The sequence below is a fragment of the Ambystoma mexicanum genome, chromosome 7p (genome assembly GCF_040938575.1).
Source record: "Ambystoma mexicanum isolate Mex_15411 chromosome 7p, UKY_AmexF1_1, whole genome shotgun sequence".
NCBI classification, from domain to species: Eukaryota; Metazoa; Chordata; class Amphibia; order Caudata; family Ambystomatidae; genus Ambystoma; species Ambystoma mexicanum.
In genome coordinates, this window is record NC_090939.1 from 931,758,410 (window position 1) to 931,781,655 (window position 23,246).

At 47.3% G+C, this 23,246-nt stretch overlaps 1 protein-coding gene across 3 annotated transcripts in view; it reads left to right on the forward strand.

Moving 5' to 3' along the window:
• The window catches only part of TBC1D23 (TBC1 domain family member 23), a 1,631,981-nt gene that overhangs the window by 1,384,202 nt on the left and 224,533 nt on the right, over positions 1 to 23,246 (forward strand). For all 3 annotated transcript variants that reach the window (XM_069637239.1, XM_069637242.1, XM_069637241.1), the window contains exon 16: positions 18,785 to 18,920. In XM_069637239.1, coding sequence (XP_069493340.1) covers positions 18,785 to 18,920 — 136 coding nt within the window. The remainder of the gene's footprint in view (positions 1 to 18,784; positions 18,921 to 23,246) is intronic.

Sequence of the window (23,246 nt, forward strand, 5' to 3'; positions counted from 1 at the left end):
GCTAATCAGATCCTGAGGGTTTTTGGCCCGGGCTAGGCCGACCGGAAGAACACACGTGCACAACCATCTTAATTGACTTATTCAGAAAAAAGCTTGTTTAAAAATGACAAGATTAAAAAAATACAAAGTGAAAAAATAGTCATATTTAGCGTGAAAAAATACAGTCATATTTATAGCACAAAGGCTAATGGAGAACCAATCTTAAAATGGTAGGAAACCAGGGTATAAATGGGATAACAGCTGTATATACCTGTAGCGAATCCTAGGATTATCAAGTCTCCTGATTTGTAGTTTCGAATTGAATGATAAGGACAGGGCTTGAAAGCGTCAATCTGGCTCTTTGCTAGAGTTATTTTGCCGAACCACCTATTAACAAGTGAGAACAAAATGGTTGGCAAAACTCTCCCCCAGGTAGAAGAAAATTGGATTCTCAAATAGGCGAATGTTCATAGGATTACATTACCTATAAGGTGTGAATCATTCGATTGAATAGGGAAAAAGAGACGGCCATCGATCTGAGCAACGGCCTTCTGTTTCTTCACTGCCTCTCTCATACGAGTCTAGATGAAAAACATTTAAGGCAGGGACTTAGAATGCCAAGTTCTTTTTAAAAAAATATTTTGTATTTTGCTCGTAGTCAACCAACACTAGAAGGACAAAAAAGTCTCTTCTACCGGTGTGGGAGATACTCCTGTTCTATCTATTGAAGAATCCTTACCTTTAAGAGTGCAGGCCTGGAAAAATAGTCTGTGGTTTGGGACGCTACACGCTCGCCGCCAGACAGTTAGCTTATAAATGCTAAATGAAACGCGGCCGCCATGTTGAATAGTCTTTTTATAGGCGATGTAGTCCTTTTTTAGTGTCAAGACTAAGGGGACTACCCGCTGACATAAAGGAAGCTTTACTAAGGGTAAAGTTAGCGGTATAATAAGAGCCTGATAAATGGAAAGTAGATAACATTTACAATATTAAAGGGCGAAAAGGTCTGTAGCCTTGTTAGTATGACAATAAAACTCTATCCGAGTCACTAACCCGCTCTCTATCATTTTTAAAGATTGATATAATTCAGTAGATAAGGAATCTTAATACGGGTAGAGAAATCTAGATAGTATCAAACTTTGTGCCATTCGACTGCCTCATTAAGCCCTAATTGGTCACTTTTAGTAACGAATATTAATCTTTGTTCCTTTTCAATTAAAGTTTTTTTCTTTTTTGTAACATCAGAGCCTATGATAGTGAGCAGGACAGTCCATGTGATATCTTCTGCAGTATGATGGTTATCCAAAAAATGATTCACCATGGGTAAACGTCAGGACTTTATTATTGATAAAGCTACGGTGCTCGATAATTCGAGTTTTAATTTTCCTATTAGTCTTGCCTATGTATTTTCTTCCGCATGAGCAGCTAATCATGTAAATTACGAATTCCGTATTACAATTTGAAAACTTAGTCTGTTGCCATTTCTTTTCAAGACCTATATCGACTTCTTTAGATTTTTTAGTGTATTTACATACGCTACAATGTCCACATGGGTAGTGTCCTTGGACTGGGCCTAGTCCCCTAGTTTCTGTTAGTGTGGAATTTTGTTTTTGGATAGTTTTGAGTTTGCTACTACTAATATGATTTCCAATAGTAGTTGACTTCCTGTAAGCAAAAAGAGGACAGGGGATTTGCACTGTAGCCTTATCAAAGATTTTCCATTGTTTCCTAACTATGTTGGTAATTGTCAGACTCAGGTTGGTAAAAGTGTTCACACTAACTATTTGGTCATCTGGAGGTTTTTTAACTTTCTCTTCCAACAGCGATTCTTGATTATTATTAAATGCTCTTTTGGATGATTTTCGTATTAGCTTCTTAGGATAGTCCCTGTCTTTTAGTTTCTTAGAGAGTATTATGGCTTCTCTCTTGTATGATTCTTTTTTACTGCTATTCCGTTTCAGCCTTAGAAACTGGCCGTACGGTAGGTTATCTTTTAAATGTTTAACATGGTGACTATTGTAATGGAGAAGTGAGTTTCTGTCCGTGCTTTTGTGGTATGGTTTCACTAGTAGGACTCCATCCTGATTGAAAATAGTTAGGTCTAAAAAGTTCATACTATTATTGTCCATCGTCATCGTAAACTGTAAATGCCTATTACATTTATTCAGCCAGATAAGAAATTATTGTGCCTTTCCATATGACGATAATATTGTCTATGTATCGGTCCCATGAAATAAGGTTCGTGACAATAAGGGTGCATAGTGTAGATAAATGCCTTCTCAAAAAATTCTACATAGAGGTTTGCTATACTTGGAGCCATAGTGGCTCCCATTGCAGTTCCCTCTATCTGTTGATAATAGACTCCCTGAAATTCAAAGAAGTTTTGAGTCAGTGCCATTTCTAGGCACCAAAGTATGAAGGACGTAGGGACTGGGTCATTATCAGTCCGTGCCAGGAGTATTTCTTCAATGGTGTCGAGCGTGGCTTTCTGTGGGATATTAGTATATAATGAAACTATATCAAGCGTGATAAGATAGTGTGAAGTGTTATCATAAGGTGGTTATTCAAATTTTTTAATTACGTCTTTAGTATCTTTAAGATGCAATTTCATTTGGGATACATATATCTTGAGGTAATGATCTACATATTTGCAACTTTTCTGCAACATAAGTGCACAAAGTACTTTACAGTACAGTGCACTTGGGTCTTCCTGTCATTTCTAAAGGCCCTATTTACTCTCAAAGGATTTTTAGACGTGGTGCAGATGGGCCTTGGACAGTGCTGGTGGCAGTTTATTTTTTCATGTATTTTTAACCCTTTCTTGCCAGGTAAACCGCGATTACCGCGTTTGGCACGGTTAGGTGGCCTGGCTCCAAAATGGCCATGTCACGAGATTCTTTGTTCTGTCCTTTGGCCATCTTGCCCCTTCACCTTCCCTTCCTTCCTTATTTGGGCATGCATTTTCCTGCGAAGCGCCAAGCTTTCGCAGGCTTCTGCATGCCTTGTGTGTGTGCGCGCCCAGGATGTAGGCTGGACTGTCTTGTTACAATACACATCCTGGGTGCCAGAGAGTCTGGTGTGCTGTGAATGCCTGGGACCACCATTGTCCATGATTGTTCCACATATGGTATACCTCAATGTGAGCAGATTTCCCATTGGGTCCTCTTTGTTTTGGCGCAAAGGAGATTTTGGATAAGAGAAGGCTCCAAACACCCATGCCATGTCGATCTCTGGAGTTCTCACTGAACGAAGGATAGGATCCAAGTATCCTGAAACTAAGAAGCCGAGTCGAGGAACTGCTGGTGACCCACTGGAAGGTTTGGCACCCTGACTCCGCTGTCGTCCCGTGGGACCCCTCTGCATCTGGTCGTCCTAGAAGGTCTGCGAAGATGCTTCGACCCATTGGAATAGTGAGACCAACTATTCTCGGCACCTTCATCAAGTCCTGCAAGTAAGCCTTTCAATGGATTGTGTCCTCCTATGTATTCCTCATCTTAAGATATTTGTATCCCAGCTCTGCTGCTTCGGAAACATTTTTTCACCAGAGGGTGCTGTATTCGAGGCCGCGGAGTTGAAGTCCTTCGAGAGCCGGCGTCCACGTCATCCGCTGTATAAAGGGCTCAAGCAGCGCCTGTTACCTCAGTTCTGTTTTTCCGACGCAACTGCTTCGTGTTACGAATGGCGCATCAGATTTTTCCTCGATGATGTCATCATCATCTACTCCAACCACATCCAAGACAGGGTTTAAACAAATGTTAGAAGTGTGGTAGGAAAAATGTCGATAACCGACCCCCATCAGAATTGCCTCTGGTGCCTCAGTCCAGACATCGGGTTGATGAGTGCGGGTTCTGTCAGGCCATGTCCAACAAGGCTCTTGGGGAACGTAGAGGTAAGCTGGCAGTGGGGGAGGAGAAGTAGAAGTCTTCTAAAAGACAAAAGGATTCAGATGAATCCAGTCGAAAATCTTGTCATGAGTCGAGGAAATCGAGATCAAAGTGACGCTCAGGGAAATCCTCCTCGTCTTCGACTAAAAAGTCAAAAAAGCAACATCACAGGTGTTCTTCCTCCTTGTCCTCCTCTGAGAGGAGAGTAATTTATCCATCAAAGAACGATTCCCCAGAAAAATGGGAGGCCTTTAGGGCTTTGATGCTTAAAATATTCAAGAAACCGGCCCAGACCCCCTCGAAGTTGCTGCGTGGTGATCATGCCTCTACCCACTCTAAAAGTGACAGAGGAAAATCAAGATCTAAACACGTGAGAGTTGAAAAGGAGTCGCGAGTGTCTTCAAGGGAAAGGTCTCTGGGGCCTTGTACTAAGTCAAAGCCTTTGCTGTCATGATGCCTACCCCCGGAGCACCAGGACAGGCCCAGCACCCCCGGGAGCAGGCATCATGCCCTCGGGTAAAAGCCCAGCGGCCCCTAATAGGGGCTCTTTGGACTTTGTCCTGGCGCCTTTGGTGCCAGGCTCATGTTGGACATCAGTCCTGGCGCCATAGGCGCCAGGCTCATAAAAGAGGGTGTTTGGTGCACTTACCTGACGCAGACCATGCTGCATGAAGCCTCAAGCCAAATGAGGCTTAGGAGGGACTATTTTACTTGGGTGGGGACCGTGGAAGAATACTTACCTGGAACTTCTTCCAAGGCTATTTAAACCACGCCCGGACTGCCACACGTGCTTCGCGTTGCTCTTCATCTAGCAGCTAAACGCTCACCGTGCCTGCTCCTGCATCTTGCCGCCAGCCACGCCCGCCTCGATCTTGGGATACCTAAAAGGAAGGAAGGGAAGAGAAAAGGTGAAAACCAAGAACTTAATCTAACTTCCTACCTATGTCCGGAACCATCACGCCAGCGATCCTGAAGATAGACATTCTTTAAAAGCATCACGCTACTTGTTGCAGCGCCGCGCATCACTCACCTGCCTCGTGGGCTCTTCACTATCCACCGCGACCTTCTGGGCATTCCGCACATCTCTGCACCTGCAGGGGAGAAGAATAGACAAAAGGTGAGCCGGAGGAACAAATGAGGAAAGCCTGATTTTCCGTCACAAGACTTACCTTGCCATATTTGACGGAACCACTCCTCATTTCGGGTCGGCGCCACTTCTTGGCCTGGTACCGCACCCCGGCCCCTAAGGGGAAAAAAGAAAGACATTACTAGAGGGATTCAAAGACATTTAAAGGGATCATTTTATCACAAACTCACCTGAGTTTATCTCCGACAAGATCCCTCGAAGCATCACTTCCACTCTGCACCTGAAAATAAGGACAGATCGCAGGTTAAGAAAAGCAAACAAAGAGAAGACTCTACTCTGGAACTTTTTAAACTGCATACTTACGGCATTTCGCCTTCTGAAACCAGTGAAGTAACTGGTCAAATACGCGCCCCTGCACCAGAAGCAGGATGGAGAGCTCATCCATTCAAACATTAAGTCAGTTAATCCCCTTTCTCCACCTACAGAAAGATTTTTCTACGGGCCAGACAAGCCAGATTTGGGGGTCCAGTTCAGTCGGTGTTTCGAATCCTGCGTATCACGTTTGAAGAGGTCACAGCAATCCAGACCAGGTCAGCGCCTCCGTGGGAGCCAGGTGAGCGTTACATCTGCTGCATAAATCAGGGTTAGCGGAATCAAAGTCGAAGCCAAAACTCGACTCGACACAGTCGACGACCATAGTGTCGAAACCACTGACGAAAATGACGTCGACACCTTTGGCTGTATCGAAGCCTTCTTCGACCGCATCAAAGCCTCCCTCGACACTGGCAAAGCCAGCGTCTTCTCTATCGACGCCTTCGACGCCTTTATCAAGGCCTTCTTTGATTCCAAGACCCAAGTCGACGCCATTGTCCATACCTAGGTCGATTCCACCTTCTTTACCTGAAAAGACTTTCCACCCTCAACCTAGACAGGAATTTTTCAGATCCATGTCATCCATATATGAAGAATATTCCTCTGAAGAGGATGTCACTTCAGCCAGAGTTAGGTTTGTAGCTAGAGAGGTCCCTGAAGAGCTAGTGGACCCACAGTCTAAAATAACAGATCTTTATAACTATCTCCAAAATGCCAGTGGCTTAGACACTTCACCTGAAAGACCAAACCCTACTGAGTGAAGGTCCTTTAAAAGATCCTGTACTTCCATTCCATAAACTGCAAAAAAGGGTGATGGTAAATTGGAATACTCCTGATTCTATATCGGCAGTAAATAAGAAACTTGTACCAAAATATAGGCCGTCTTTATCAGATCCAGAATATTTTTCTAAACATCCCTCCCCTAAAGGTCTAGTGGTTCAAGATGCAACCACCACTAGGCAATCAGCTTACCCATCAATACCACCAGACGGGGATGATAAAAAAGTTAATGCTTTAGCCCGGAAAGTTTTTTCTTCGGGCAGTATGGCCCTTAAATCTACTAATATCACTTGCACATTAGCTAGATTTACATATACTCTGTGGGACTGCATGTCATCAGCGGCTGAACGCATCCTGGAAGGAGTGGAACGGGATGGTTTCCTGGCTATAGTAAATGATGGTAAAGAGGCTATGGAGGAATGCCTTCAGTCCGGACTAGACACTGCATCTAGCACGGTCCTACGCAGGTTTGCATGGCTAAGGAAGTATGGCTTTGCACCTGATGTGCAATCGAGATTACTTAATATGCCCTTTGACGGCTTGAGGTTGTTTGGCAGCAAGGCAGACGAAAGCTTGGAGAAGCTGCAGACCTCAAAAGCGGCAGCAAAATCACTTAGTGCCGCTATAAGGCAACTTCAACAACACTCTTACGCAGGCTCATCTTCCTGGAAGAGTCGCCCTTTTCGCTTCTATTCCTCTTTTGGAAAAGGGAGGGGGCAGGCCAGTCAGAGAGGCCAACAGAGAAAACCCTTTCGTGGTGGAAAAGGGAGTGGTGCTAGATCAGCCACAGCAGCAGCTAATACCTCCTCAGCCACTGCTGCAGCCGCTGCAAAGCCACTTTGAGGTCTTCACCCAAAAGACACCGGTGGGAGGCAGAATCACTCGCTATCTGGACGAATGGCAGGGCATTACGTCGGATGCCAGGGCACTAGAGATAATGACCCATGGTTACTGTCTTCCTTTTCATCAAAGACCTCAAGATCATCCACCGGGAGCCAAGTCTGTAAAAATTCCAGACCCGCTCCTTGTGCAGGAGATTTTAACCCTGCTAGAGAAAGGTGCAATAGAACATCTACCTGTAGCGGAAAGGAACAAGGGCTGGTACTCCCCCTATTTTCTCATCCCCAAAAAGGACGGAGGATTGAGACCCATCTTGGACTTAAGAAACTTGAACAAGTTCCTCACGAAGGACAAGTTCAAGATGGTGACCCTTTCTCAGATCCTTCAGGCTCTTCAGCTTCAGGACTGTCATGATCTCTGCTTCCAAAAGGCCAGGACTTACCCAACTCCCTTGGAAGCAGACTCATAACCCAGGTTCCGAGTGCCAGCCAGTCCCAATTGGGACCTTTTGGACCCTGTCCTGGCGCCAGTGGCGCCAGGCTCATAAATATGCCCAGTCCCAGCGCTGCAAGCGCCGGGCTCATAATGCTTGGGTGGACTTACCTGCAGCAGACCATGCTGCTTACTTACCTGCCAGTTGAACCCCTGATCCTCTTCTGTTTGGGACTACTTTTCCTGTTGGGTGGGGCAGGAGCCACTCCCTAGGTTCAGAACACTGGAACTCTTCTGGAAAGCAGGAACTCTTTTCTTACCTAGGCATGGCTGTGGAAGGAGACACCTAAACACTACAGGAGGCTATTTAAACCACACCCGATGGATGAATCTTGCTTTGCGTTATTCTGCATTCTCTGCAGCAGAACGCTCATCGTGTCTTCTGCATCTGATCCTGGGCCTAAAGGAAAAAGGCTCACCATCCTGAATCCAGTCTTCAGCAACATCTATAAAGACAAGAAAGAACAGGTTAGCACTACGGTCTTCAGTGACAGCGTATCTCTTACCTGGTCCATCGGCTGTCATCAACGCCTCGCGCAGCATTCCTGCATCTGAAAGACAAAGGCTTACCTACTCTTCACGCGCTCCTGAGGTCATCGCACTGCATTCCGGCATCTGAAAGACAAAAGCTTACCAACTCTTCGCACGCTCCGGAGGCCTTCGGCGCTGCATCCCGCATCTGTAAGACAAAATAAGGTGCGTTTAAAGACATTGGGTAACGTTAAATACTCACGTGCCATTACTCCATCCACGCCGAACTCAGTGGGCATTCCGGCATCCTTCAGCAGCTCCGAACTGGTACCTGCAAAATAAAAGGACAGTTAGTGCGCATCGTGAAGCAAGCAACAAGCGCTTACTTACGCGCTTCCAGGCGCTTCTATTCCGCATACGGGTCCATCCTCAACTCACTTCAGCCAGTCAACCGCCATCGCCGGAACCCTGCAAAATAAGAGACAGCATTACAAAAGACTTTTAAAGACATTTGAAATATTCGGAACTCACCGTTCGTGAAGTAAACGACGGACAGCAGTCCTCTGAAGTCAAGAGGCCTGCGCTACCTATCCAGTGAAGAAACTGGTTACAGCACCCTGCCCCGAGGCAGATGGAGAGCTCGGCGTTCACTTACCTAAGGTGAGAGCGTTAACCTTTAGGGTTCTACAGGAGAGGAGAAAAGGAAAGAGAAAGGGACACCCCAATAACCCCAGTTCATTAATCCCATATTTTCTATCTGCAGACATCTTACTCTTCGAGTCAGGCATACAGTGCACAGAGGTCAAGCCCAAAGAGCCAACCGGGTGCTACACATCACTTTTTTGAAGATACGGTAGTCGCCCAGTCAAGACCGGCGCCTCTGCGAGAATCAGGTGAGCGTTACAGAACGCAAAGCCTACCGCAAAACTCTCGCCCAGGCGCTATGGAAACCTCGGATACCGACCACCTAGCCCGGTTACTTGGGGAACTAAGGGCAGAAGTGCATGCAGCTCGTCAGGAAACGAATGCTCTAAGAAGGGAACTAATTATTTCCAAGGAGCGAACAGACAATCTTGCTAGACAATTGCTACAGTCACAAGCCGGACAGACCCCGTTACCCGCATAAGGGTCAAATCTTCCTTCAACATCCCCTATGAATCCAGTGCAGATCAACCTACCTGGGAATGTACCTCTGGCTCCGCCCGAACGATTTTCTGGTGACCCAAAGAGGTTTGCAGTATTTATCAATCGGTGCCGGTTGCATTTTTTATGCCGGCCAGCAGCCTTTCCAACTGATCAAGCTAAAGTAGCTTTTGTGCTTTCGTACCTTAGTGGCAATGCGGCAGACTGGTCGATCCCTCTAGTAAATCAAGATGATCCGGTTCTCCATGATTTTCAAGCCTTTCAGCTTAGTATGGAAAAACTGTTCGCAAGACATTCACGGGGGCAGGCCTTGGACAATGAGCTTCTTTCGTTGCGACAGGGTAATCAAGACCTTTTGGCTTATATTACATCTTTCAACAGACTAATAGTGGAAACTCAATGGCCTGAGGACAAAAGGATTACGCTGTTTTATAGAGGTCTACGTGGAGAGCTCAAAGACGTTTTAGCCCAAGTAGTGAATCCCCCACAAGACTGTTCGGATTATATAGACTTAGTCGTTCAAATAGATCACAGACTGCAGAACAGGAAGGCCGATCGTTCCAAGTTTGATGCTCGAGTATTTTCCAAACCACCAACTCCTTCCAAAGGAGTAGACTCCGGGGAACCCATGCAAATAGGGGGCCTGAAAGGACCACTAACATAAAAGGAGCGGGAAAGGAGAAAACAGTTGCAATTATGCCTCTATTGCGGAAACTCAGGGCACTTTCTTCGAGGCTGTCCGGTGAAACCAGCCAAGAAGGCGGTAGGAGCTGCAGTTACCAAGGTCACAAACTCTGAGCAGGGAAACGACCTCGCCCGACAAGAATAGAGGTCCTCTTGCCGAGCGTTAAAACCAGTTCCGTGACCTCACATTTCGTGATACCTATGGTCCTCATTAGCCCTGATCATCCGGATCGATTACATGCGATTGAAGCTTACGTCGACAGCGGTGCCATCGGCAATTATGTGGATCAGGAAATTGTTTTGAGGATGAATCTAACTCTTTGTCCCAAGGCTGTAAAGGACGTCATTACTACGGTGGATGGTACGGAGATAGCCTCCGGACCAGTAACGCATACCACTCAAGAAGTGACGCTAGTAAGTCAAGATGGACACCATGAGAAGATCGTGTTCGATGTGATCAAGGCCCCTCAGTTCTAGATTATTCTAGGGATACCTTGGTTAGAGAAACACAATCCTCGGATCGATTGGCGAGCAAGAACGGTTCAGTTCCCAGAATGTGTCTCTACTTGTCACCCTCCACCTGGTGTTGCTCTAGCAGCAATTTCTTCGGAGACTCCCCAGTTACCTCCCGAATACCTAGAATTCCAAGATGTTTTCCGGAAGGATCAGGCTAACTCTCTACCTCCTCATAGGTCCTATGACTGCCAGATAGACCTGATACCTGGATCTACTCCTCCGTGTAGCAGAATTTATGCCCTCACCGAGCCTGAGAACCTTCACCTCCGACAATACCTGGATCAATACCTAGCGAATGGGTTTATTCGTCCCTCTAAGCCCCCTGCTTCTTCAGCTTTGTTCTTCGTTCCAAAAAAAGAAGGGGACCTTAAACTTGTATAGATTACCGCGCCCTGAACCAGATCACCGTTAAGAATAGATATCCGTTACCTTTAATCCCTGAACTCCTGGACCAAGTCAGAAGAGCATGCATATATACAAAGCTGGATCTTAGAGGAGCCTACCACTTGGTACGAGTAAAAGAGGGTGATGAATGGAAGACGGCCTTCCGCACCAAGTATGGGCTATTTGAATATCAGGTCATGCCCTTCGGACTTTGCAATGCCCCGGCCGCCTTTCAATATTTTATGAACGATGTCCTCAGAGAACTCATAGATGTATGTGTTGTCGTTTACATTGACGACATCCTCGTTTATTCTTCATCGGAATCTGAACATCGGAAACACGTGAAAATGGTCCTCGAGAGGTTGCGTCAACACAGACTTTTCGCTAAGTTGGAAAAATGTGTTTTCAACGTGACTGAAGTTGAATTCTTGGGATTCATATTATCACCTAGCGGAGTGCGTATGGATTCAAGGAAGGTCGATGCAATTCTCAAATGGCCATCACCATCCTCCGTAAAAGGGGTTCAAAGCATGTTAGGCTTCGCCAACTTTTACCGCAGGTTTATCCCCGAATTCTCTCGAATAGTCCAGCCCATCACCGCCTTGTTAAAGAAAAACAAACGTTTTGAATGGTCTACCGAGGCGGAACAAGCTTTCCAGAATTTGAAGACAAAATTTATCTCTGCACCAATTATAAAACATCCTCGCCCCGAGCTCCCCTACATCGTTGAAACTGATGCTTCGAGCCTTGCCATGGGGGCAGTTCTATCACAGAAGGACCCAGTAACCAATCAGTTACATCCCGTGGCATTCTGGTCTCGCAAATTCTCGCCTCCTGAGATCAATTACACTATTACTGATAAGGAACTTCTGGCTATCAAGTCTGCCTTTAAGGCTTGGCGGCATTATCTTCTGGGGGCCCGACACACCGTTACTGTGATTACGGATCACCGAAACCTGCAATATTTGAAAACCGCAAAAGCCCAATCCTCTAGACAACTCCGTTGGGCACTATTCTTTGCCGAGTTTGACTTCATAATTACCTATCGACCTGGTACAAAAAAACGGTAAAGCTGGACCCTTTCTCGGATGGGAGTGGAGGAACACTTGACCAACCCTAAGCCTGTACCTATCATTCCCGAACAAAGAATTCTGGGTGTAATAACCACACAATCCATAGAGGAAATTAAGGATAAAACCAGGCAACTTATAACTCCAGCAGAAATACAGAATTGGCATCTGCAGGGAAAGGACTTTGCAGTAAAGGACAACTTATTGTATTTCCAAGAACGATTATACCTGCCCAGCACAGATTTACAGAAAAAGGTGATCTCTTGTTATCACGAGTCTCTAATGGAAGGACATCCTGGTATGGCCAAAACCTCAGAAAAGATCAAGCGCTACTTCTGGTGGCCGTCTTGGAAAAAAGATATCAGAGACTTTATAATGTCCTGTGGAGTATGCGCCCAAAACAAGAGTCAAAAGGAAAGACCAGCCGGCCTCTTACGCCCTATTGACATCCCACCTCGCCCTTGGCATACGCTTTCTATGGACTTCATCACCGACCTACCTCCATGCTCCGGATACAATACGATCCTGGTAATCGTGGACTTATTCTCCAAGATGGCGCATTTCATTCCACTCAAAGGCTTGCCAACAGCAACAACTCTGGCCCGAGAATTTCTCGAAAACATCGTCCGACTGCACGGTTTTCCTTCAGTGCTAATTTCGGATCGAGGTAGTCAATTTATTTCTCATTTTTGGCGAAGTTGTTGTCGGTCGGCTCAAATTGATGTGAGATTATCGACCAGTCACCACCCTCAAACCGACGGACAAACCGAGAGGACCAATCAAACTCTGGAACAGTATTTACACTGCATGCTGCAACAAACTGAAAAAACTTGGAAAGATATCCTTTGGATAGCCGAATATGCCTACAACAACTCTGTCCACTCAGGAACTGGGAAAACCCTGTTTTTTCTTTTATACGGCTGTCACCCTCGAACCTCAGAGTTGGATCCACCCCAAGATCTTGGAACACCAGCAGTAGACTACCTGCACTCTACTATCACCCAAGCTTTTAAGGAAGCCGTTTCTCACCTTCAAAGGGCTAAAGAACAATACAAGAAAGGAGCAGATCAACATCGGAAGGAAGCCCCCCAATATCAAGTAGGAGATCAAGTCTGGTTATCCACCAAATATCTACCTCTAAAAGGACCACGCACATTCAACCCAAGATACCTTGGTCCCTATTCCATCACTACCATAGTAAACCCAGTAGCGGTCAAGTTGGACTTGCCCCCTCACATGAAGATACATCCGGTCTTCCATGTCTCTCTTTTAAAACCCGTGCAACCTCAAATCCGACTAACTAAATCCCCAAAACCTATCCTAGTTGATGGAGAACTCGAGTTTGAAGTCAAAAGCATCCTGGACTCCAAGATCTCCAAATCTAAGCTATTTTACCTAATTGACTGGAAAGGCTACGGCCCTCAAGAAAGATCCTGGGAACCTGCAGAATATGTCCACGCTCCTCGTCTAATCAAAAGATTTCATCAAACATTTCCTGACAAGCCAAAACCCCCGGGGAAGCCCGGTTTGGGAGGGGCCTTGAGGGGGGGTACTGTCATGATCTCGGCTTCCAAAAGGCCAGGACTTACCCAACTCCCTTGGAAGCAGACTCATAACCCAGGTTCCGAGTGCCAGCCAGTCCCAATTGGGACCTTTTGGACCCTGTCCTGGCGCCAGTGGCGCCAGGCTCATAAATATGCCCAGTCACAGCGCTGCAAGCGCCGGGCTCATAATGCTTGGGTGGACTTACCTGCAGCAGACCATGCTGCTTACTTACCTGCCAGTTGAACCCCTGATCCTCTTCTGTTTGGGACTACTTTTCCTGTTGGGTGGGGCAGGAGCCACTCCCTAGGTTCAGAACACTGGAACTCTTCTGTTAAGCAGGAACTCTTTTCTTACCTAGGCGTGGCTGTGGAAGGAGACACCTAAGCACTACAGGAGGCTATTTAAACCACACCCGATGGATGAATCTTGCTTTGCGTTATTCTGCATCCTCTGCAGCAGAACGCTCATCGTGTCTTCTGCATCTGATCCTGGGCCTAAAGGAAAAAGGCTTACCATCCTGAATCCAGTCTTCAGCAACATCTATAAAGACAAGAAAGAACAGGTTAGCACTACGGTCTTCAGTGACAGCGCATCTCTTACCTGGTCCATTGGCTGTCATCAACGCCTCGCGCAGCATTCCTGCATCTGAAAGACAAAGGCTTACCAACTCTTCGCACGCTCCGGAGGCCTTCGGCGCTGCATCCCGCATCTGTAAGACAAAAGAAGGTGCGTTTAAAGACATTGGGTAACGTTAAATACTCACGTGCCATTACTCCATCCACGCCAAACTCAGTGGGCATTCCGGCATCCTTCAGCAGCTCCGAACTGGTACCTGCAAAATAAAAGGACAGTTAGTGCGCATCGTGAAGCAAGCAACAAGCGCTTACTTACGCGTTTCCAGGCGCTTCTATTCCGCATACGGGTCCATCCTCAACTCAGTTCAGCCAGTCACCCGCCATCGCCGGAACCCTGCAAAATAAGAGACCGCATTACAAAAGACTTTTAAAGACATTTGAAATATTCGGAACTCACCGTTCGTGAAGTAAACGACGGACAGCAGTCCTCTGAAGTCAAGGGGCCTGCGCTACCTATCCAGTGAAGAAACTGGTTACAGCACCCTGCCCCGAGGCAGATGGAGAGCTCGGCGTTCACTTACCTAAGGTGAGAGCGTTAAAACCTTTGGGGTTCTACAGGAGAAGAGAAAAGGAAAGAGATAGGGACACCCCAATAACCCCAGTTCATTAATCCCATATTTTCTATCTGCAGACATCTTACTCTTCGAGTCAGGCATACAGTGCACAGAGGTCCAGCCCAAAGAGCCAACCGGGTGCTACACATCACTTTTGAAGATACGGTAGTCGCCCAGTCAAGACCGGCGCCTCTGCGAGAATCAGGTGAGCGTTACAAGGACTGGCTGGTTTCGTTGGACCTTCAGGATGCTTACTTTGATGTGCCAATCCATCTCAAGCACAGAAAGTACCTGAGGTTCGCAATTGGTGGCTCTCACTGTCAGTTTCGGTTCTACCATTTGGGCTGACCTCCGCCCGAGGGTTTTCACCAAGCTGATGGCGGTGGTGGCAGCGAGTATCCGAAGAAGGGGGATTCACGTCGACCCTTATCTGGACGATTGGCTAATCGGGGCGAGTTCACCCGAACGAGCCCAGGAACATCTGGCTTTGACCTGCCACTTCTTACACAGTCTGGGCTTTTCCCTCAATTACAAGAAGTCACAAATGTTTCCAAGCCAAAAGAATTCATCGGAGCAATCGTGGACACTTCCTCAGGGAAAGCCTTGCCTCCCGAGGAGAGAGTTCACCACATTCTGCAGATGGTAATGAAGTTTCAAAATGCCCAACATCCACCGGCATTCGACTTTCTAAGGTTGCTAGGCCTTATGGCATCCTGCATTTTTCTGGTGCCAGAGGCCAGATTGAGGATGACATCCCTTCAATGGGCCCTCAGGACTCAATGGTCCCAGTTTTCGGGGGAGATGTGACTCAAGATCTCCTATGCTGGGCTTGCAAGGAGAATATCCTCAAGGGGGAAACATTTTGGCAACCATGGCCGGAGATAACAGTAGTGACGGACGCCTCACTCACGGGGTGGGGAGCCCACACCAACGATCTGACAATCAGCGGTTGTTGGTCTCCATCGGAGTCCAAACTACATCAACCTTTTGGAGCTGAGGGCAATCAGACTAGCGCTGAAGGCCTTTCTGCCCTCTGTACAGGGAAAGAATGTCCTGATAATGACGGACAACATGGTGGCCATGAACTACCTCAACAAAAGGAGGCGTAGGATCACTTCCACTGTGCAGAGAGGCAATGCAGTTCTGGTTCTGGACAATGCAAGAAGGAATCTCTCTATCAGCAGTTCACCTAGCCAGAGAGCTGAACACGGCGGCGGATGCTCTGAGCAGGCAGAGCACAGTATCCCACGAATGGGAACTAGTTCAGGAAGTTCTTCAAGAGATCTTCACCCTTTTTCGGAAGTGCGAACTGTACTGCTCAAGGGAATTTCCCCCAAGAGGAGCTCTAGGGGATGCGTTCGTAGTGGACTGAGTATTTCCACTCCTTTATGCGTTTCCCCCTGTCCGCGTGATTCCTCAAGTAATCAGGAGGTTGAGAAAGTTCAGGAAAACCATGATCCTAATTGCCCCGGATTGGGCCAGGAACACGTGGTACCCAGACCTTCTGGACATGCCCATCTGCCCTCCAATACGTCTTCCACAAAGAGAGGATCTTCTCTCGCAAGAGGAAGGTCGGGTTCCCCATCCAGAGGTCAAGACACTCAGCCTTCACGCATGGTTTCTGAGAGGCTAAGATATAAGGATTGGGACCTCCCGGATGACGTAATGGAGATTTTGCTTTCGGCCAGAAGGCCAGCAACAAAATCCCTGTATCGGTGTCGTTGGAACAAGTTCAGTAACTGGTACAGGGATAAGAATGTGGATCAAATTCTTTGTAATACTCCAACAGTACTTTCGTTTCTCTTACATTTAGCCAATTTGGGGCTCCAAGTTGGTACTATAAAAGGATATTTGGCAGCGCTATCTATTTTTAAGCGCTCCTCGGAAGAGCGTCCTATTTTGAAATGCCTTTAGTTATTCAATTCTTGAAAGGGCTGACAAATGTATACCCTTCGACACCTTTTCAGGTGCCCATCTGGGATTTAAATCTAGTCTTAAAATTTCTCATGTGTGCCCCTTTTGAACCTCTACATTCTTGTCCATTAAGACTTCTCACTCATAAGACAATTCTGTTAGTGGCTATAACATCAGCCCGCAGGGTAAGTGAGTTGCAGGCACTGTCTTGTAAGCCCCCTCACACCATTTTCCATAGGGGCAAGGTTATTATAAAGGTCAAACCATCTTTCTTGCCTAAAATCGTTTGATTTTCATCTGTCACAAAAAATTGTCTTACCTTACTTTTATCCTCCGCCTCACGCTCTTCAGGAAAAGGAAAGATTGCATAGACTGGACCCAAAAAGGGCTCTCAGTTTCTACATTTCCAGATTGGCAAATCTTCGACAATCTGACCAACTATTTGTTGGGTATACTGGGCACAAATTGGGCCTTGCAGTGTCTAAACAAACTCTATCCAGATGGATAATTCTAGCAATGTCTGAATGCTACAAATTAGCAGGGAAAGAGCCTCCAGATGGATTAAGGGCTCATTCAACCAAAGGAATGGCAACTTCCACGGCTCTTCAGAGGGGTATCCGGGTGCAGGATATTTGTGCTGCGACCACCTGATCGTCAATGCACACCTTTGTAAAGCATTACTGCTTGGACTCTCCTTCATATCAAGGAGGACTATTTGCAAATGCTGTCCTTCATTCAGTCCATAATTAAAACTTCTAGTACTCCCACCTCCAAAATTACCACTGCAATGAGACTCTATCATAAGATGAGGAATACGTGGGAGGACAGAATCCATTCGAAGAACAAGTTACTTACCAACTGGTAACGTTCTTTCACCTGGATGTTCCTTCCACATATTCCTCATCGACCCTCCCAACCTACCCCAGTTTACGCCAGTTGCACTCTAACTTCCTTAAGAGGCTGAGGGCTTAAATTAAAACCTGATCAGCTGATGCGACCATGAACACTGTAAAAACAGAACTGAGGTAACGGGCGCTGCTCAAGCCCTTTATACAGCGGATGACGTTGATGCCCGACGGCGGCTCTCGAGGGACTTCGACTCCACGGCCTCGAACACAGCGCCCTCTGGTGAAATAATTTTTCCGAAGCAGCAGAGCTGAGATATGAATATCATAAGATGAGGAATACGTGGGAGGAACATCCAATCGAAAGAATGTTACGTTTGGTAAGTAACTTGTTCTTTCAGAAGCATCCCTGGGCCAACCCGTGGCTGACCAGCTTACGCAGTAGTTTTGCCCTGATACTGCCGCTGTTTCGAGGAGGCCCTTGAAACTTGGTACATCGCAAGCTCTGTGTTCACGGCACTCTCACCTCGAATTTCGTACACTTGGCCTTCTCAGGTCTGGCGTAAAGTGAGTGTGCCCGAACCAGAGTATACGCGGTTACTGTGTCACCCAGCCGTGGTGACGAACTTTGGAAGTTCATTGCAGCTGTGGTCCTCTGTGCCCTGAAGCCTGCTACAGTGGAACTGGCCTAATCCATCCACTTGGAGCGGAGAAATCGCCACTGTCCTTCGTCAGGTTAGCCTTTCTGACTTCTGCCACAGCGTCCCTGCCTTCAACACGGTGCTCAGCAAGCTTACGGTTTGCAAGGTGATTAGGCATCGGTAACTTTTCTCTCTCCTGCCTCCTGTCAGAATGCAACCGGCCTGTATTTAAACTTGCAGGGCTGCTTACTCATTTCCCAACAACTAGACCACAGCATTTGCTACCCGGTCCTTGTGATCATTATTACTCGGTCACTCTTTCTCGTGTTCTGTAATTGGTTTCTGAATGGCTGGTGGGAAGTGGATACTGAGCTTCCAGGGGAGAGATTTTCATTACTCCTTGCCTCTTCCTCGTCCCAGCTATCAATATATTCTCCCTACTGGGAGTTTGGGGTTTAGACACACTAGCCTTACACAGAGGTGGGGGGTGAGTGTGACAATATGCCATTAAGGCATGGGGGACTGAGGAGGCATCCTTGAAGGGGAAAGGAGGGCATTTTTTGCCTCCCAAAAATGTCATTGAGTCTCCCTGAGTCACCTCCCCCCAGGTGGTCCTCCCTCATAGCTGCACCCAGGGTCCATATCAGGTAGAGGCTGTCATCCCTGGCAACATATGGGGAGGCCATCCCAGGGAAAGAAGTGATGACATCCTCAGATTCATCACAAAGGGCTGATATTAACCAAATCACTGAGACCCTCCATTAAAAGGGAAATTGTAGGTTTCATCTCACATTTACGGCACTTAGCTACTTTTAGTTGTGATTACAGTTCTTCTCCTTTTTGCCAGTTGGCCTAAAAATTCTGTTTTGTAAGAGGTGAAACTCTTGTCTAACATGATTTATTACAATCAATGTATGTGTAATATTATGCTTTGCTGTTGTTTTACAGAGGATATCGATAGCTCTTCCATGTCGGATGATGACCGAAAAGAGATTGTGAACATCCAAACATGGATAAATAAGCCTGACGTAAAACATTATTTCCCATGTAACGAAGTCAAAGAAAATGGGCACATGTTTCCAAGGTATGCATGCATATATTTGTTCAAGGGGAATAAGCTAGGAGACATTAAAGAGAGAGAGAGAGAAAGATCTAATGTCGACAGTGGGTGTCATGAGTAAGACTCAACAGAACAGATTGGATCATAAGATTGATGCAGACAAATTAAACTAAAGAAGATAAGATTTAAGACTGGTTGCTTGCTCTTCATTAGTGTGCATCAAACAGTATGATGTTAATTTAGATGAATCAGAATCTGAAAAACCAATTGTCAAAATGAATAGAAAACTAGCAAATATGTTTTGTTTACAAAGAACAAATGACTTAACTCTCTGTAATGTTCTTTCTGACTGATGTTCCTGCCACGGAATGCTCATCTATGATATTGTTATCTCAGCTGTTCTTTGCAAATTTTTTATGCACCCATGGGGCGCTGCATGGGGTGTGCCCAACGGCTCTATGCGTACTGCGCCGGAAATTACACCTGCACAGTATAAGTAGCAGCGCCACACCCCATTACCTCAGTTCCAACCTTTTTCCCTAGTACTCTGATGCTGAGGGATGGACTGTAGAACCAATGCTGTACTAGCTTCGTGCAAGAGGGGCAGTTCGGGAGGGCAATGAGGAATACGTGACAGGAACATCCATCAGAAAGAACATTACAGAGAGGTAAGTAATTTGTTCTCTAATGCATTCTTTCCTGCGACAGATTGCTCATCTATCTATGATAGACTCCCAAAGCAGTATGTAATATAGAGGAGGGAGGAAAGCAAGGACACCACCTAAACCAGAAAACTCTGATGAACTGCACTACCAAAACCAGCATCCTGGCCTACAAGGGAATCCAAGCACTCATTCTTGGCGTACGTGTGCCGAGGCGCCCATGTCGCCGCCTGGCAAATGTCCGAACGATGTAGAACTTAAGGGCCTGCACTGGGTGCAGTTGATAAAACCATTCCTCTGCCTTCGAAGGGTGAGGCAGAGGGAAGAACAACAGAAGATGATCTTTTGAGAGAGATGGAAATCCGAGATCACCTTCGGCAGAAAGGTGGGTCTCATCTCAGTCTCAAAGTTACCTACTGTTTGGAAAACAACAAATAAGTAGGTAAAACGGACAAAGCCTGCAGGCCTGCTTGTGCCAAAGAAAGCATAAAATCCAATACAGGGGACAGAGAACAGGATAAAGGATCCAGGTCCCTCTCCCGTCACTGAATCGAAAATTAACCACCTGCAGGAATAAATGGATTTCGTAGCAGGCCTCCGAGCTGAAAGGAGCACATCCTCTGACAATTCCCACTCCTTGTATCTCAGCCTCTCTGTAGCGAAGCATGAAGGTTCAGGCTGCTAACATTCGGGTGGAGGACCTGCCCGTCCGACTGGGAGAGCCAAGTTGGATCTCCTTGGAAGGCAGTGCCAGGGAAGGTAGATCGACATGTCCAGCAACTCCGGATACCACGTTCTCCAGGCACAGTCTGGGATGATCAGGAATGGTGTTGTTCCGAATAGACGTCTCCTGAGGATCAATGGGATGACAGGGATCGGTGGCCGGGGGCGCATGAAGGTCGAAAATCCACTCGACAGTCTGCATCCCACAAAGCTCCCCGACGAGGAAATTCCCTGGAGCAGAATAACTTGCACTTCCTGTTGACACTGGAAGCAATGAGGTCCACTTCAGGAGTCCCCCAAAGAGAGAAGATCTCCTCCAGAACTTCCTAGCGGAGCTCCCACTTGTGAGAGGCCGAGGTCTGTTTCCTCACTGCTTCCGCAGTGATGTTTTCCTACGGGCCAGATGAGCCACCGTCACGGAGACGTTGTTCTCCATTGCTTCAATGTATTGCCTTTCTCCCACAGGTTGCTCATCTGATGGATATCCTCATCCACCTCTGCTGCTGTGAAAATTCTTCAACAGGGGCGTAGTGGACCTCATCTCGGCCGTCGATCGACGCTCTGTCTTGCTTGGCACTCGATCGTCTACTCTGGACGTGATGTCAGGCATCGTATATATACCACATCCCATACCTCAGTTCCTTTTTTCTGCGTGCTTGGCACGCTGCTGAGGAAAACGGTATTGAGTCTTCCTCCTCTTTTTGATGTATTTTTCGTCAGTCACTTTATCGACGTTGAGGGAAAAGCTGTCATGCCCTCCATCCGACCCACCAGTGATCCCAGTTCCCCCTCGGCCCGGATTCACCCCCCACTTACCCTCCGGGGCTCACTTTGGCGGTCCAGACCGGCTTGCACACAGCTACTGCAGCAGTTTCACGCTACTACTCCACAATCACGACTGCAACCATTTCTTCATTGGCAGCTGCTGTGGAGATTAAGCCATCAAAAGATCAGGTTCGCTTCTTTGCATCGTGCTGCTGACGCTATCCGATCGCGTGACCTAAACTTGCGGTCACGTGACCGGAACTCGCGATCACGTGATCAGGAATCAAACGGTACTTAAGCAGTGGAGTACTTCAGTACCACGCTTCACAGCTGTTTTCTCGGAGACCCTGTTTGGCCTGCGTATTGTCACCTTGTGTTTCGTCTGATCTTGGACCCGGCTAACTCTTCTTGGAACACTTTCGGATCACGCTATACCTGTACTTTTGGCTTGGACTGATACTCTTGGCTCTTGACCTCGGACCGTTGTCACGGACTTCTCTTTGGATCCCGCTCTTCATTGTTTCGTCAGCTTGGACTGCTACACTTGGCTCTAGACCTTGGATTGTTGTCACGGACTTCTTGTGGTTTACCCCTCTCCAAAGAATCTGGAACACTGTATGAACTACGCCTCATCACCACCCTTACCTGCAATTTGGTTCAGTCCAGCTTACAGGTCGTCTTCAGGTGGGGTCTGGTGTGCCTACCAGTAAGTGCCTCCTACCCAGGACCATTTGCCATCTTGAGCCCCGGAATCCCTTCTGCTACCAATTCCTGGTAAGATCCTTCCTGTTTATTGGTTACCCGTGCTTTACCCTGCTTGCTTGGTACTTAACACTGCTTTCCTTTACAGATTCCTTGGGGCTTCCAGTACTTCGCGGTCCCGGATTCCTCTCCACCTGTGGCCTCAAAGGTTGTATAGGGAGTGAATTTATCATTCTCCCTGTGCGGCACTTGGGGACGGAGGTCTCACATATCTGCACGACATTCAAGTTATAACAGTCTGTGAAGCCTTGTCGTGTCAGGTATGGAGGGTACCGCGGAGGACCCCATGGCTGCTATAATCCAAGCAATCACGGTATTACGGGCCGACATGGTCGCTGCCAACACAGCAATCCACCAACGCCTTGATTTGTTGCAGAGTGCCCAACATCCCTTGCCTGCGGACCCGGAGCTTGGAGACGCCGCTCCGGTTCCTGCGTCACCTCCTCCTGTAACCCCGGCTTCGACTGCCTCCACGACCGTCCCCGTTGTTTTGCCATCTCCTTTTCCATTGGCAGCCCCAGAAAGGTTCCATGGAGACCCCAGAAAGTTCAGGACTTTCCTTAATCAATGCAAACTACATTTTCTATGCCGGCCTCTTGCTTTCCCAGATCCCACCACTAAGGCGGCCTTCACCCTGTCACACCTAGCAGGTACAGCTGCGGCATGGGCAAACCCCCTATTAGAAAATGACCACCCCGCTCTCTATGATTTCGACCAACTGGTATCAGAGATGTCACGAGTATTTGACACTAGGTATAAGGCGCAGTCTCATGATTTAGAGTTACTCGAGCTTACCCAGGGTAGGGGGTTCCTCATTGATTACATCACCCGATTTAACCAACTGGCGGCCGAAACATCATGGCCAGAAAGTAAGAAGGCAGTGGTCTTCTACAGAGGATTAAGTAATCCCATGAAGGATGCATTAGCTGTGGTCCCGTCCCTGCCCGTCCAATTCCCGGCCCTTGTGGATCTGACCCTTCAGGTTGACGCACGACGTTCTGAACGGAGAGCTGAAGCTGGATTTTCCCATCCCACAGGTCCTGCCATATCTTCGTCCACCTCAGACACCATAGGAGAGCCTATGCAGATTGGAGGTATCAGGAGCCGCATCACGTCTAGGGAGAGGGAACGTAGAAGAGCAGAGAATGCTTGTTTTTACTGTGGGTTGGGTGGCCACTTCGTGAAAGAATGTCCCCGAAGACCGAAACCCAAGAACCAGGTTTTTCACACAGCTCGACCCTAGACACGGGGGGTGGGTCGAGCTCCCTATGTTCCTTCCCGGATCCAATCCCGATGTTCGGTAGAATTAGACCCATCCGAGTACAAGCCACTTTGCAGCCCACACCTGGCATCACCCATCCTGTAGTTATCACCCTTGATTCAGGGGCCTCCGGGAACTACATTGATATCACTTTAGCCCGAGCCTTAAACCTGCCCC